This window comes from Toxotes jaculatrix, chromosome 2 (assembly GCF_017976425.1).
Source record: "Toxotes jaculatrix isolate fToxJac2 chromosome 2, fToxJac2.pri, whole genome shotgun sequence".
Taxonomy (NCBI): Eukaryota; Metazoa; Chordata; class Actinopteri; family Toxotidae; genus Toxotes; species Toxotes jaculatrix.
In genome coordinates this window covers 25632384-25648855 of record NC_054395.1, presented here as the reverse complement: position 1 = coordinate 25648855, position 16472 = coordinate 25632384, and the positions used below count along the sequence as shown (strand labels likewise).

Below are 16472 nucleotides of genomic sequence, written 5' to 3'. Positions count from 1 at the left end.
AAGGGCAAACATTTGTTGTTGGGCCCCTTCTGACCTCCATTATACCTGACAGGTTTATTATTTCAGCAGGCATTTAGAAATCAACCAGCACTCCACGATAAGTTGATCAATTGATTAGTCGATTATTTCTCCTATCATGGATTAACACTACATTACTCCAGGTTTTCTGAATTGATTTGGTAAAACAATTTATTACAAATCAATATAAACTCATATAAAACTGGATTTTGACACAGAATCCTTCTACAAGACCCGAGCCACGAGATCAAGGATGGAGGAGCAGTCAGGAATGATAATGTGGTTCAGTGGTGCAAATTTCAAACACATTTATGATTAATCCAGTTATGTACAACCAAATTATATATTTTACTTTGTTTTGGTTTATTTGTTTTCAGATTTTTTAAAAATCCCAATTATTATATGAATACATATACAAAATGTTCACAAAGACATTCACATATATACAAGGACACTTTTACCTACAGTACATATATGCACATGAAACCAAATTATACAAGAGCTTGTGCAGGAGAGATATAGGAAGCCGAAAGCATAAATGGAGACCTCTCCTAAAAGCTCAAGGCAAATAACCAAAATGACATCAGATTAAAAAAAGGTATAGATTTGTAATAAACCTTGGGATTCAGAGGCTCCTGCACAGTTGCCCGGTTGGTAATCCAGCCTTGCAGGAAAGGTATAGAACAGTTTAGAGCTATGAGAATAGCAAAAATTAAAACGTGACAATATGATGTCTTTATGTCATATGGGGTGTAATTCAAAATACATGTGCATATATTAACAAGTTATTAATTATACGACAACAGTGACAAAGATGGAAACCATATTTAGCTCTACTTGCTTATTATGAAGTCGATTTAACACCAAACATGGTGGAAACTGAAAAAATCACACAGGCATTAATAAGAACTGCGCGGTGTCTAGTTTTTTGAGCGGACGTGCTCACTGCCTTGGAACATTCTCCTCACTGTGCGTGGATGTGTGTGCGAGTGTGTACGTGAGTGTGTGAGTGTGTGTGTAGCCTCCTCTGGTGTTGATGTCGACCGACTGCCACCGAGTCTGACGGTGAACAAACGGGCTTTAGAAAAAAATAAAAAAGGAAAACACTCCAGGTGAACCGCAGCACCTCGACTTTTTTTATTTTTTGGGTGGAAGCAGTGACCCGTCCTGTCCGAGCCTCCGCCGGGTCTGTCCGAAACGATGAGCCAGCCTCGGCCGGACGAGTTCAAGCCTCCTCCGGAGTGCCCGGTCTTCGAGCCCAGCTGGGAAGAATTTGGAGATCCTTTTGCCTTCATCAATAAGATCCGTCCCATCGCCGAAAAAACTGGCATTTGCAAAGTCCGCCCGCCTCCGGTGAGTGCGATAAAAGCTGCTAAAAAACCGACGCGGGTGCTGAATTAGTTGACCGTTAAGACGGTTGTAGATGGACCTGGGGATTTAAAGGGACTGTTCAACATGGCGGATACACGGCTATGTTCATTCTTTGTGCTGCCACAGCTAGCTAGCTCTCATTTGTGATTATTTACGTCGTGCTCTTTTTGGTCGACTTCGAGCTCGCTGGCAGCAATGTAGATGTGTCGGCGTGTTGAACGTGGATTAGAGTCGTGGTTCGCCGTGTGTCAACAAAGCCCCTGCGGTCCGGTCATTGAGCCTCCTAGCTGGTGTGCTAACTAACAGCTAGCAGCTCAACCTGTCATAAATTAGCCCACGGCTTTGACATAGGTGGCTATGCGGAAGCCATTCGGCTGCGTTGAAGATTTCTGTTGATATGATAAAAAGATAAACATGGATTTTAACACTTCCTCCTCTTTGTCCTTCAATGTCCCGACAACGCTGCAGTTAATTATGGATTATTTGTTGAAGAGCATCATGATGCAGTTGGGTCACTCAGTGTACTTCACTGTGTGTGTATGTGTGTGTGTGTGTGATCCATCACTTCTCGGTCGAACTGGCGTTTTGTAATGAATAACTGAAGCAGTGTGTGTTTTATTTCATGTGCCAGGCTAAATAACCGTGATATTCCCTTTGAAGCTGAAGTGTTAAATAAAATGTCCCATTCTTGGGACAAGAATTCACTGGGTTTTTTTAATTACAAAGATCACTATTCTCGCTAAATAACAAGTTGAGACTTTTGAAGTTGTGGCTTAACCCGCCATATTACACAAGATCACAGTTGTGTTGCATGTCCTTATCATCTAAGTTTCTTAAAGATGAGCCACTGTTCATGTATGAGCCTGTGTTGTAGGGTGTTGTCCTCCATGTTGGCTTTGTGGTAAGCTGGGCTGGTGAGTGAGTCTTCCATCTGGCCATTTTGTGTGCCAGTGGGGTAGGTTGGCTACTGACTTGAAACAAGAATTTGGTTTTCTGCTGTTTGTAAGACAGGGTTTTGTCCTTGTGCATGCTAGGCCGTGTGAGATACTGACAAAAATATTGATTTATGTTGAGAGCTATAACCTGAAATGGATCACTCTTTGCTCACTTTCAGTATCAGCAGGCCTTGCTTTTCTGCCAAACTTGATTCTAACAGCAGTCTAAAAACCTGCAACCATGTGCTCGTATGCTTTGTTTATCGACCTAATTTCAGTTTAGTTGTGTCACTATGGATAAATAATATGAACATTTATGAAATTTGGATCCTTTCTTTGAAAAACAATTGTCACAAGCGGACAGCCTTGAAAAGAAAACAAATAGACTTTACAACCTCTCTCAATGCAAGAATGAAAATCGTAATCAAAATATTGAGTCTACATGTTATGATGACCTTCAAGTGCCATCATGTGTATTTTTGTTACTGTTTAGGGTTGGCAGCCTCCATTTGCCTGCGATGTGGACAAACTTCACTTTGTTCCTCGAATCCAGAGGCTCAATGAACTGGAGGTGAGTTTTGTCAGTCAGGTTATACCAGTAATCCTTTCTATCTGCTGTTTGTGTGTATGTACTCTAAATTTGTACATTTGATTTCTACATTTTTGCAGTTTTAGTGTTATTTCCAGGCCTATTCAGGCCCCACTGATGATAATTATAAAACAAAGAACAGTAATGTTATTGATGCGATGTAACAGTGTTATGTAACAAAGGACGGATTGCAGATTTAGACTCATAATTATGAGGCTTAATTGCTCCTTAATCCAGACTATTAAATAATAAATAAATAAAGTCCATTTTATTTATTTATTTATTTTTAACAATAGGACGCCCCACCCTATGACCTGGGGTAAATATCAGCCAGTTCATAATATATTTCTCTAGTGATTGTCTCGGTTTGCCTTGAATGCCTTGAATTCTATGTCTTCAATTTAACTCTTTTGTAGCTGACAGTTGTCCTTGCTCATATATTTTTCCAGGCACAGACCAGAGTTAAGCTCAACTTCTTGGACCAGATTGCCAAATTTTGGGATTTGCAGGGATGTGCCCTGAAGATTCCTCATGTGGAGAGGAAGATTTTGGATCTATATAAGCTAAATAAGGTTAATAATTGACGTCACTTCACATTATTTTAATATATATTTCAAAATGCAGTGAGCCAATTCACAACATTAATGTAACGCGCTGTCATTTCAGCTGGTAGCAGATGAGGGTGGATTTGACATTGTCTGTCGGGATAGGCGATGGACCAAGATTGCACTACAAATGGGCTTTGCCCCTGGCAAAGCTGTCGGCTCACACCTGCGAGGGCATTATGAGAAAATCCTCTATCCCTACAATCTCTTTCAGAGTGGAGCAAACCTGCTGGTGAGTAGGATACTTGCATCAATGTGACAGCATACCTTGTTCACACAAAGAGATGCCGTCATGCATACAGCAATGGGTGGCTCATCCGTAAACAAACGCCTAATAATGCTTAGCCATAGCTTTTGTTATTAGCAACTATTTAAAAAATACAAAGGTAAATTAAAAAATGATTATGCTAAAACATATGTGTTTCACTTTGAATTAGACATCCTATTAAAGATTTGGAGGCAAAGATGAATGTAAACAAATGCATTATTAGGAGAAGCATGTTTTGTGCTGTACTACAGCTTCTATCTGTGTTTTAGGCCCTGTTTTACTTAGAGATAAAAGTTTGGATTTCACCATATTTTCATGTGAACCCTTTTGTCGACCTAATATATAGTGAGTGTGAATTTATATCTGGTGTCTAGCCATGTGATTTAATAATTTTCGCACCCTAATATTCCATAATATCTTGCAAGAGAGCTGATCTAAGGTCATTGAATTGGTACTGTGTGACCTCTTGGACAGGTCACTCTAAATTGTTTAATTACCCAAGCTCTCTCTTGCCTCAGGCACCAGAGCCAGCTTCCAAACTGATGCGTTTGGAGGCTGATCCTGAACTTGAAAAGGTATGTTTGTGTTGTGGTTAAGAAGCCACTTGGCTATCAAAATGCATGTTTATCTGTGGCTGGATTTTTTTCCAGCTTATTTTGCGGACATTATATTGTCAATTTAACCTACCTTAGAACTGTTTTTTTTATGTTCACATACAATATTTAACATATATCATGAGACATACATAAAAATACATTGCTTTTGTTTCTGTCACAGTCAGGAAATACATGATAATTATATATCAGTTAAAATATTGTCATAGTTTTCCTCTGCCACTATAATTAATTAAATTGCAAACTCAGAGATAACTCCTAACTCCATAACTGATCATCTGATATTCATTACCTGTCCTCCACCTCCCCAGCTTGAATCTGCCTTTCTTCTTCTTCTTCTTCTTTTCCTTCTCATATGACATGTTCCTCTTCAGTTTACGTGCTACTATTTGGGGTGACAAAACTGTAACTAACCACATCCTTCTTATGGCCTCGTTTGTCTTCTGGCTGTTAAAGTTGAAACTTCCTAGTAATTGTCACAGAGGATTGTTGCGTTTATTTTATTATCACTGATAATCTGAAGTAATAATCATATCATATACTAGTTGATCCCTTTAAAAAAAAGGACTGTTGTATGCTCTCACTGCTCTTTTTAGACAGTCAAATCTATCCTGATTGTGTTTGCCTAATCATGTTAAAGCTCTAAATAAGATCCCTTTGATATTTTACTGATCACTGCGTTTGAGGGCACAGGTATTTTTGGTTTGGTTAGGCACACAAAAGCTTTTTTTTTTCTATCAGGAAGCTGTGGTTTTAACTGGCATACTATTTCCCTTAGTGTGTTCAGAAGGCAGTCCAGCCAAAGGAGAGTACAGGAAGCATAGAGAACGTGGACACCAAGGATCACAAGCTGCAGGACCAGGTTCAGAGGCCACCCGCCCAGATGCCTGACATTTGCCCCAGTGCTCGCAGAGCCAAGCGCATGAAGTGTGAGGTGGGTGTTGTTGAAGGGATGAACACTAACTTAATAAAAACTGTCCTGAAACCAGCAGTAAAATAATTTTAGTAGTTTTAAGTTTCCCGCAATTTCACTTCTCACGTATTCTTACTTAGGCCTTCTGTGTGAAGACTGAACCATGTGAGCCCGGCGAGAACAGGCCCAACCTGAGGCGGAGGATGGGTTCTTTTGTTGCCAAGCCAGAACCAGGTCAGACAAAATAATTAAGGACAATTACAGTATTCGTGATAACACTTTACTTTAACCACCACTTCTAGCATTTATAACTGGTATATAAACATTTAATACATGTTTACAACTGGAGATTAGTGTTTATTAATGCATCTTTCAGCAATAACTTTTGTGAAGCATCTTTAAGTGGAGGGTTGTGTATAAATGCATAATGAATAACAATATGGACAATATGAACAACATTACAGTGTGTTAAAAAACATTTGTAAGTAAAGGATTGCTGTATTTGACAATGGTGACACATTGTGAAAACTTTTTAGGGGTATCAGTAATGCTTCCTGTTGTCTTGCAGAAAAAGAGTTTCCCATTCCAGTGAAACAGGAACCAATTGAAAGTAAAGATCCAATAACTGAAGACGATAAATTCAAGTCACGGTACAAGAAAGTCATCCTTCCTGTTCCTCCAAGTCCAGTAAGTAGAAAAGTATGTGATAAAAAATTCCTGATCAAAAATTAATAGGCTAGCCATTTTTATGCTTCATCTGTCTTCATAGTCTTCCTGAGAAAATAACATATAACAAAACTGAACACAAAATTTGACATTTTTTGTTAAAATGGGTAAAAATAGGTTTAAAATATGTTTGAACTATTGTATAAGCCAAGCTCAGTCTCTGCATTAGTTTTAGCCTAATAAACTGGCAGCTGAGTGTATGTGTCACTTGCAGTTTCTCTTTATCTATGTTATGAATTTGCTGTGAGTAGATAACAAGCTGCAGTTTGAAAAAGCTCTGAGTTTTACAGATAATTTTTTCGACTCTAGTCCGTAGTCATGGCTCTGAAACAGATTCATTACAATCTCCTTTGATTCTCCAGGTGGATCTGGTTGTGTGTCTGGTGTGTGGCAGCGGGGGAGATGAAGACCGTCTGTTGCTGTGTGACGGTTGCGACGACAGCTATCACACTTTCTGCCTGATCCCTCCTCTACATGACGTCCCCAAAGGAGACTGGAGGTGCCCAAAGTGTCTGGCTCAGGTGAGGATGAACTGCAAAATCCTATTAATGTGATGCAAACTGACTCTTCATGGTTAATGCAAGGTAGCAAAACTTCAAGCCTGTCTATCTCTAAAAGACAAGCCATGAAAAAAATGTTAACATCACAACACAAATTATAGAAAGGTCTATAAAAGCTGTTAAATGGCTCCAAAACACATTTAGCATATTTGCTCAGTGCTTTTTTTTTTTAAAATCTCACATGCAGGAATGCAACAAACCTCATGAGGCATTCGGCTTTGAACAAGCATACAGAGACTATTCCCTGCGTGCATTTGGGCAAATGGCCGATGCGTTCAAATCGGATTACTTCAACATGCCAGTTCATGTAAGTAGAAAAGTTTTCAAAATGAATCTGTCAGTCTCTCTTGGTGGGAGTATTTTGAATATGAACATCTTTTTCATATGCTTTACAGATGGTACCCACAGAGCTGGTGGAGAAGGAGTTCTGGCGTTTGGTTGGAGCCATCGAGGAGGATGTTACTGTAGAATATGGAGCAGATATTGCCTCAAAGGAGTTTGGGAGTGGATTCCCCATTCCGAATGGAAAATTAAAGCTTTCCCCTGCTGATGAGGTAAACGGATCCCCACACGCTGTAAATAAACCGCTGACAGAAATGTGTCAGAGTCGGTTGAAATTGTTAAAAAAAAAAACAGCCACAACTAAATCAATGTAAGGGAAAACAGTGAGAAATGTGAAAATATTTTCAGTTCATTATGAAACTATGGTGGGGCAGATTAGCCTGTGGTGGGCTGCCATTGCTTTATGTATGTGCACAATGACACCTGTGTTATTGATCTGAGTGTGTTGCCCCTCTTGCAGAAATATCTCCAGTGTGGCTGGAACCTCAACAACCTGGCTATGATGAACCCTTCTGTACTGACTCATGTGACAGCTGACATCTGTGGGATGACGCTGCCATGGCTTTATGTTGGCATGTGCTTCTCCTCCTTCTGCTGGCACATTGAGGATCACTGGAGCTACTCCATCAACTACCTGCACTGGTACTTAAGAAAAACATCTGCTGTTTTCATTTTATTTGTGTTGCCCAGATCTGGTCTAGGCTTTGTTTGCTCCTCATTTTTTTAGGTCAGTAGAACTAAATTCTTGTGTTTATTTTATTTACTTCAAGGGGGGAACCGAAAACCTGGTACGGAGCTCCTGGTTTTGCAGCAGAACAGCTGGAGGAGGTGATGAAGAAACTGGCCCCGGAGCTGTTCGAGTCTCAGCCAGACCTGCTGCACCAGCTGGTCACCATCATGAACCCCAACACCTTGATGGCCCACGGAGTCCCAGTATGTGCTTATATGACTTTCACATGCACTGAAGCCTGTCCATTTCTTATCCACGGAAGTACACAGCTGATACTCTAATAAATGAACATGAATCATATTTGTTCGTCTCCCCTCTGCCTCAGATTTACAGAACAAACCAGTGTGCTGGTGAGTTTGTCATCACGTTTCCTAGAGCCTACCACAGTGGCTTCAATCAGGGCTTCAACTTTGCTGAGGCAGTCAACTTCTGCACTGTGGACTGGGTATGCATCTCTTTATTTATGTGATTCCTAACAACATGCCTTGGTTGTTTGTAAAAGTGATCAAAATACTTTCTCAAGCATAACTGCATAAAAAGGCGGTCATTTTCAAGTGTACACGTTTACTAATTATGTTTCACCTACCTACTACAAAGTTTCCACATTTTTTCTTAAAAACCTGAATATAACGAGCAGCTAACACTTTCTCTATTATCCTTATAATTAGTAGTAAACTACATAGGCCTTACATGGAATTGTCCAGACAATTATGTTTCCAAGAAATATCCCCAAACTGTAAACTTATGCATTCCCTGTATTATTTGTGGATTCGTCCTGACATGCTCTGTTCTTACAAACCATTTTTTCCTATCTGTGGTACCAGATGCCTCTTGGCAGGCGGTGTATTGACCACTATCGTACACTGCACCGGTACAATGTGTTTTCCCATGATGAGATGGTGTGCAACATGGCCTCGAAAGCAGACACACTGGATGTGGTCCTGGCCTCAGCTGTCCACAAGGACATGGTCGCCATGATCCAGGAGGAACAGGAACTAAGAGACAAAGTGAAGAAAATGGTAAGATAGTCTTCATTTCTATGTTAATACACTGTTATACCTAAATACAGACAGGTTGTGTCCCTCCTTAAAATGTTATCAGTGGAAAGACCAACAGAGTTGCCTTTATGTAAGCTTTGTTAATACCTAGCAATCCAAGTTTCCAGGCTTCCTGTATTATAATTACATGTTTAACACAGTGTAAAGAGATAACATGTTCACTCAAGTAAATATACTCTCTGTGTTGTGCTTCGATTTGCTTTTGACACCTTTGTTGTTGTCTCACACCTTCAGGGGGTGTTACATAGCCATGAGGCAAAATATGATCACCTCCAAGATGATGAGCGGCAGTGTGCCAAGTGCAGGACCACCTGCTACCTGTCTGCCGTCACCTGTTCCTGTAGCCCAGGAGTACTCGTCTGTCTGTACCACATCAACGACCTCTGCTCCTGCCCCATCAGCAACTACACACTGAAGTAGGTCCCTGTGGAGCTGATTGAGAGGCAGTTGACAGGCTTTGTGTGCAGAGATCAGGATACGAGATGTTTGAACGTAGTGAATATGTTCAGGAAATATTTTATTCCTGAAAACTTTTTCTCCTAGAATAGGTTTGTGTGTCTTGTTGCCCCTTTGTGCCCCGCGACTTCAGTGTTCTGTTTGCTCCTGCAGTTACAGATACACACTGGACCAGCTGTTCCCCATGATGACTGCTGTGAGGCAGCGAGCTGAGCTGTATGATGAATGGGCCTCCCATGTGACAGAGACTCTAGAGGCTAAACTAGAGAAGAAGAAAGGTAAGCAGCAAGAACAAAAAGGAAAACAAAGCATTAAAGATGCCAGTGATTTTATATTTTTAAGCCAAATATCTACTATCTGCTTACGCCTTCTGTTCTGCTGATCGTTTCCAAAAACATTGTTTTCTTTTTTAAATAATTTGCAGAATTGCACAGTGGTGCATTTATGTGCTGTTGTGTAGCAAAACCTGTCCTCAGTTCTGAAGTCAGCACAGTAATTTCTGGGGACCGTTAAGTAGAACTAACTGTCACTATTATGATAAGTTTTTTTTTTTTTTTTTAAACTTTCATCTCTGATAGTTATGTGTATTCATTAAAGTGAGGTGAAAACACTGGGCTCCTGGAATGCAGAAAAAACTCATTTAAGAATTACAGCACCACTTGCATGAATTTGGAAATGGTTTTCAGCTGTTTTTTTTAAATAGCTGTGCAAAACCACGGGTCTGGTGCTTTTAGCAAATGACACAAAACAACCACTTTGACCAAAAACAATGAAAAACAAGACTCACCACGTCACTGGTTGCTCAGCAGTATCTTGGGTTATTTAAGCTGTGAATGTGTCTGAGTAACCAGGTGCTCTCTCCTCAGGCTTGCCAGTCTTTCGCTCCCTTCTTGCTGAATCAGAGTCCAAGCTGTTCCCCGACAACGACCTGCTGCGTCGGCTACGTCTCGTCACACAAGACGCAGAGAAGTGTGCCTCAGTGGCACAGCAGCTGTTGAACGGAAAGAGACAGACCAGGTAGGGCTAATGCACTCTACTACCTCAAATCGGTGTCTTCACATTTCCTTACTTTACTATTTCCTGACTATTGTTTACTATTTCCTAACTATTGTAAGGAAATAGTTTTGTTGCCTTGTTTTAAGTTTTTCATTCACCGGACACCCTCCTGTAGGTATCGGTGTGGTAGTGGGAAATCCCGGAGCCAGTTAACCGTGGAGGAGCTGAGTTCGTTTGTGAGGCAGCTGTATAACCTCTCCTGCAGTCTCCCTCAGGCCCCCCTGTTGAAGGTAGGCTGAGGATAATCATGATGTGAGCGTGAAAACTCAATAACGTCACATAGAAACTTACCCCATATGGAGTAAATGCTCTCATTAGATTTGATCTGCCTCTCTGCATGGCCAGAACCTGCAGCTCTTATGTTCACACTGTGCAGTTCACAATGTGAGTGTTCAGAGAGAACACCAGTCAGTTCTGCCTTTTAACACTAAAGTTTATGGTTTAACAAGGGCTGCTTCCTCAAAGGTGTTGACAAAAAAGTAAGAATGAAAAAAAAAGTGGAGCTGCTGATGTTGAAAGACTCTGTATCATGTGTCTGTTCTGCTGCAAAGTGCAGTGTTATATGTCACATCAGTTTCAGTCAAGGCTTTTAGCCACAACGTGCAAAATACTTCACAAGCTCAAGCTACAGTTGATAACAGATCTTTTGACAGCAGCTGTGTGGTAAATCAAACTGTGGAGCTGTTCAAGCTGCAAGACAGCCAGACAAAATTTCAGAGACAAACCCATCTGATCACCCAAAAGCCAGATCATTGATCTTTCAGACAGTTAATCAGGCATTGTGACCTCTACCCCCAAACTGGGCTTCAAACTACAACCAGCAATTCAGCTCAATTCTAAAAGTACTCAGGGGCAACCAATTCAGGGTTTAAATCAGGCTTAACAGTTCCATAGTTTGCTGTGCAATATAACAAATGTGATTTTGATCAACATAGAAATCGGGTTTGCAAAAGCATTCATTTTAACTACTTGTATGTTTGGATTGACTTCTTCTTTTAGGAACTCTTGAATCGCATCGAAGACTTCCAGCAGCACAGCGAGAAGGTCCTGGCAGAAGAAGTTCCCAGCGTCACTGAGATCCAGAGCCTGTTAGACGTCAGCTTTGACTTTGACGTGGATCTGCCTGAGCTGCCTCGCCTGAGAGTGAGACTGGAGCAGGCACGCTGGCTGGAGGCGGTGCAGCAGGCCAGCGCCCAGCCTGCCACGCTGACTCTGGAGACCATGAGGAGGCTCATCGACCAGGGAGTCGGCCTGTCACCTCATCCATCCGTGGAGAAAGCCATGGCTCGCCTTCAGGAGCTGCTCACTGTGTCCGAGCACTGGGAGGACAAGGCGAGCAGTCTCCTTAAAGCCAGGTGAGAGTCCATGATCAGTGGTGATGCTAGCATTTAAACCACAGGCTTAACATCCAAAACATCAACAAGAAGACGTTGTGATAGGTTGTCATGCTTTGTTAATAGTAGCTTTAATCCGAAGAAAAAAATCTTTTCTTAAATGTAATTTTACTTTACCAGTCAAAGCTTTAACTTTGTGTTCAGGTATTTGCACTGACTGATTGTAACTGAATACTGTAATATTACGTCAGTGCTCCTGATTTTGCTTCATTTTAATTACAGCTAGTGCAAAATGCTGCTGCTAGAATATTCAACAAGATCAACAAAAAGTGAGCATCATGTTTAGTTCTGCCCTCATTCCATTGGTACTCAGTGCTGTTCAGTATTAACTGTCACAAGTGCTTTTCAAAGGCTTTTAATGGCATGGCTGTCAGGAATGTGCATCTCTTCTCTCCATTATCATAAAAAACTAATTTCAAGTCAGGGCTTAGATTTCTACATTTTCTAAAAGTGTTGTGTTCCTTCACCATGCTTAGTTTACTGCAGCTTTGAATTTTGGGTTTTCACAATATTAAAAATAGCATTTATGATTGTATTTTTGGTGTTTTGCCCAAGATGTTTGACACTTCTGACAACATATATGTTATATGTTCCATGTAAAAAGTCTTGTCTTTTAAAGTAACAGTAAGCTTTAGTTTCTCCTATAAAAACTCTGTGTACAGGATATGTTAAGCATTTTGAAAGTGCTGGTTAGAAAGCTTCCAGTGAAGATGTCTGAGGAAAATGCCATGACAGCTTTTGTTTTAGATAGTTCTTAACTTGGATGATGTGCAGGTATTGTGTCCATGCCTATTACATACAGTATGTAATATGTGTTTTACTGCCCACCAGACCACCACACTCCATAGAGACGCTTAGTGCTGCTGCTGAGAAGGCATCTGGCATCCCCGCTTACCTCCCAAACTGTCTGCTCCTGAAAGACACCATCAGAAAGGCCCGAGAGTGGCTTCAAGAAGCTGAGGAGCTTCAGGTTCGGGCACTCTTTATACTTCATGACTATGGGAGGGAGGGTATCAGTGGACATAATTACCTGTGGGGTCGAATTTAGTGCGATTGTATTACTAAAGTAATCTGCTCATTTTAGGCCACTGGTTGTGTGCTGATGGTGGACAGCCTCTCTGACATGGTGCTACGAGGACAAGCCATTCAAGTCCACCTGGAGCCTTTAGACAGGCTGGAGTCTTTAATGGTAGAAGTGCAGAAATGGAAGGAATCGGCAGCTACAACTTTCCTTCAGAAAGACTCAACTATTACCTTACTGGAGGTAAAGTCTTACAGATTTAAAAAGAATATGAAGACCATAAAGTCATCACATTGTTCAGCTTACTCACTTCTTCTGTCCATCATATCCACCAGCTTCATGTCCTAGTTATGTCCCTGCTCCTTCTGGCTTTCAAAGTCCACAGGAAATGTTTAACCTGATCTTGAGTTAAAAACACAGAAAACAAAACAAGTCAGTTACATGGCGTTTCAGGAGCTGTTGGACATTGACCTTTATTCCTCTGGGCTGTAAGAAGCCTTACAGTTATTTTGTTTATCACAGGTTCTGTGTCCAAGGTGTGAAGTTGGAAATGTACGTTCTCCAAAGAGGAAGCTCAAGAAAGGGAAAGAATCGCCTAAAAGCAACAAAAAGAAAATCCCAAGGCTCAACACTCTCACTGATGTGGAAAAGGCACTTTCAGAGACCAAGGATTCTACCTCTGCAGTAAGTGTGATGATTCTGAGAGTCGCCTTCAAAGATAAAGGGACTGTGTTAGGAGGAATAATGGCCAGATGTTCACTGACTTGTTCTGTCTTTATTTTATTCACCAGATGGAAACTCTGGAGGAGCTGCAGGTGAGGGAGGTGGAGGCTTTCTCTAATCTCAGGGCAGCAAATGAGTCAAAGCTCCTTCCCACAGCAGACTGCATGGACCTAAAAGTGTGTGTCTGTCAGAAGGCGCCCATGGGTGCGATGCTGCAGTGTGAACTCTGCAGGGATGCCTTCCACAGCGTGTGTGTCAGAGACACATCAGACTCCTGCGAAACACAGCCGTGGCTCTGTCCGCAGTGCCAGCGATCAGAAAAACCCCCTTTGAACAAAGTCCTCTCCCTGCTGTCATCTCTGCGGCACCTAGGGGTGCGTCTGCCGGAGGGCGACGCTCTGCACCATCTGGTTGACAGGACACTTAACTGGCAGCACCGAGCACAGCAGATTTCACAGACGTGTAACCTACCAGAGCTGGAAGAGAGACCAGGAACTCCTCCCACTCTAACCCGATGGGTATCAGGCAGCCATGACTCTCACGACAACACTCAGGTCACTCATCATCAACTCGTGTCACTTTTTATTGCAGTTCAATGAAAATGTATTATTTGCAACTGCTAAGTTTGGGGTTTAATGTGTTTGATACAGGCTCCGTGCTTGACTCCAGAGTGGAACAGGACAAGCCATGCTCAGACCGTCTTCTACACAGAGCAGAGATGCATACCACTGCAGGGTCGGTGTCAACTGTAGTAGAGACTAAACGAAGGAGCCTCTTTCTGTACATTGTCTGAAAGCACGAGTCATGGTTAATTGTTCATTTTAGATTAGATGTCACTTTTTATGCCCTGGGTATTTTTCTGCCTGGCAGGCTTGAGTCGAGAGCTGGAGGAGCTGATGGTGGAGGGGCTCCTGCTGGAGGTGTCTCTGCAAGAGGTCCAGAGCCTCTACCGCATTTTACTGGATCGAGCCACCAGCCAGCACACAAACAGATGCGCGTTGCCATCACAGGACGAGTCCACAGACTGTGACAAAAACATGCAGTTTAACTCTCAGGGAAATAATCTGCCACTGAACCAGGTACAAACAAAAAGAATCAGTGAAAACTCACATCATAAATGCCTCAGTATCAGTTTTAGTTCATGTTGTTTTTATTCTCAGGACGATGTCAACACCATGAGGGAAACTATGACTGGCTCAGAAAAGAAAGTGAAGCGGCATCTGGAGAGGGAAGGTTTAGATGCAGAGTGCAGGGTGAAGGACAAAAAATACTCTCACAAAAGACAGAAGATAAATAAGAAGAACCTGCAGCGCAGACCGGCCTCGACCTCGTCCTCCCCGCGTTCTGATTTCTCCCAGTCCGATGACTCTGATGAAGAAATGGCTGTGTGTCCAGCAGAGAGGTGTCAGCTGCCAGAGGGGGATGAGGTGAGAAACATGTCCGCAAGGCCGCAATAAAACCTCTGAAGCACAGTTTATCTGTTGTCTGCAGAGGACAGTTTACCTTCCATATTAAGGAGACCTTATCTAAACATAGAGTGTATAAAATAAATATCACGTAACAAAATTAATTGAGTTTAGCAGTTGAAAAGACGTTTGCGATATTTATTAAATATAGGCCAGGGATAACAGGTGAAGGAGTACTTCAGTTCAATACATGAGGTGATGTAAGAATTTATGGAAATTTTATTCTGAAATTTATCCGTAGCTTACATGAGATCTGAGCAATCTGGGTTAATCCAATCAAGTGGATAACTTCAAAGTTAAAGTTTTTAGTTTACAGAGACTCTGCAGGTTTTGAAAATGTTAAAAAAAATTTCCTTAGAAGAATTTAAAAGCCTTAAATTTCATTTTCAAAGGTCTTGGATACAGCAGGAAAAATCTGTTATTGCAGATTCAATGTTAAATCACAGTCCGTCATTGTGCGTTTGCCTGCAGGTGAACTGGGTCCAGTGTGACGGTAGCTGTAACCAGTGGTTTCACCAAGTCTGCGTTGGTGTTACGGCTGAGATGGCGGAGAAGGAGGACTACATTTGTGTCAGGTGTACACTGAACGACGGACACACGAGAAAATGAAGAGAAGGCAGAGATTTTTCTGAAGGATGGCTGAAGAGGTCTGCCTGTCTTCAGCCCGTTATTGGAGCCACCATTCTGGATGTGTCACTGATCCTGTACCCCCCCACCCGACCCCGTCCCGTCTGTCCAACCCTTTTGTAACAACGGTGCTATCTCCTCTTTGACTTGTTGTCCAGAACTATAATGTTTAGTTATTTTTTTGTATTTTTACATATATATATATTATATATATATTTCTTTCTTCTTATGAATTGTTTGTGGTTGTCTAAATGAAAAAAAACAAAACAAAAACAAAACACAGGATGTGAAGTGTGCTGCATGGGATTCCATTACATTGGCACAAAGGAGTCTTACAACATCAGTAAAGAGGGTTAATCAAGGGTTAATATTATCTTCTCTGGAACCTCCTTGCATGTTAAACCAGAGCTAAGGGGACAGGAGTCATGGTTTTCATCCCCTGTTCCCAAAAAAATTACTATAACATTTTTTTTGTTGAGATCCAGTGTTTAGTACATGCATCTTAATATAATTATTCCCATTTTTTGTAGAATAGGTTTATTTATCTGAGCAATAATTTTTTTTTTGTCTGAATTCACTTAAATGGCTTGATCTCCGCTGAGTTGTGTCGGTGCTTTAGCGACAGTGTGATTGATGTACAGAAAGCTACACAGGTGGACGGTTCACTGCTGTGGGGTCAAAATGCAGCAGACCGAAGGAAGAAGTCTCTGCTGACATTTACATCCACAGCAGGTAACCTGGTAAACGATACAGTGGGAAGGACTCGGGGGTAGCTGAAGATGTTACAAGTTTATATTGTGGAATAAAGCCCTTTTGTTCTATGGAGAAGTCTCGTCCTTTGACTTGAACATGGTTGAAAGAAACCACTAGATGTCCTCGTGAGCATGATTTAAAAGGGAAAACCATCCAGAGTTTTTTACACTCAATTTTCTCTTCTTTATACCTAGAGCACAGGGAGCTGCATCATTTGAATTCTATGCCTTATGCAAGTCTAGTTTGG

The 16472-nt window shown here is 41.5% G+C and overlaps 1 protein-coding gene across 1 annotated transcript; it reads left to right on the top strand.

Moving 5' to 3' along the window:
* Nucleotides 1-1002: 1002 nt before the first annotated feature.
* On the top strand, nt 1003-16293 carry kdm5bb (lysine (K)-specific demethylase 5Bb). The gene is made up of 28 exons (XM_041051457.1): nt 1003-1371; nt 2818-2895; nt 3363-3485; nt 3580-3750; nt 4305-4361; nt 5179-5334; nt 5454-5547; nt 5882-6000; nt 6402-6560; nt 6787-6906; nt 6995-7153; nt 7402-7583; nt 7712-7874; nt 7997-8116; nt 8496-8690; nt 8964-9145; nt 9339-9463; nt 10052-10202; nt 10357-10471; nt 11241-11596; nt 12467-12605; nt 12720-12899; nt 13179-13340; nt 13448-13933; nt 14030-14114; nt 14250-14458; nt 14540-14806; nt 15317-16293. The coding sequence occupies exons 1-28, from the start codon at nt 1219-1221 to the stop codon at nt 15452-15454; spliced, it is 4644 nt and encodes a 1547-aa protein (XP_040907391.1). The 5' UTR covers nt 1003-1218; the 3' UTR covers nt 15455-16293.
* Nucleotides 16294-16472: the final 179 nt, after the last annotated feature.

Coding starts and splice junctions, on each gene's coding strand:
- kdm5bb (XM_041051457.1), top strand. CDS start 1,219: ATGAGCCAGCCTCGGCCGGACGAGTTCAAGCCTCCTCCGGAGTGCCCG. Junction 7,154..7,401: donor AGCTTTCCCCTGCTGATGAG/GTAAACGGATCC, acceptor CCCCTCTTGCAG/AAATATCTCCAGTGTGGCTG. Junction 11,597..12,466: donor AGCAGTCTCCTTAAAGCCAG/GTGAGAGTCCAT, acceptor ACTGCCCACCAG/ACCACCACACTCCATAGAGA.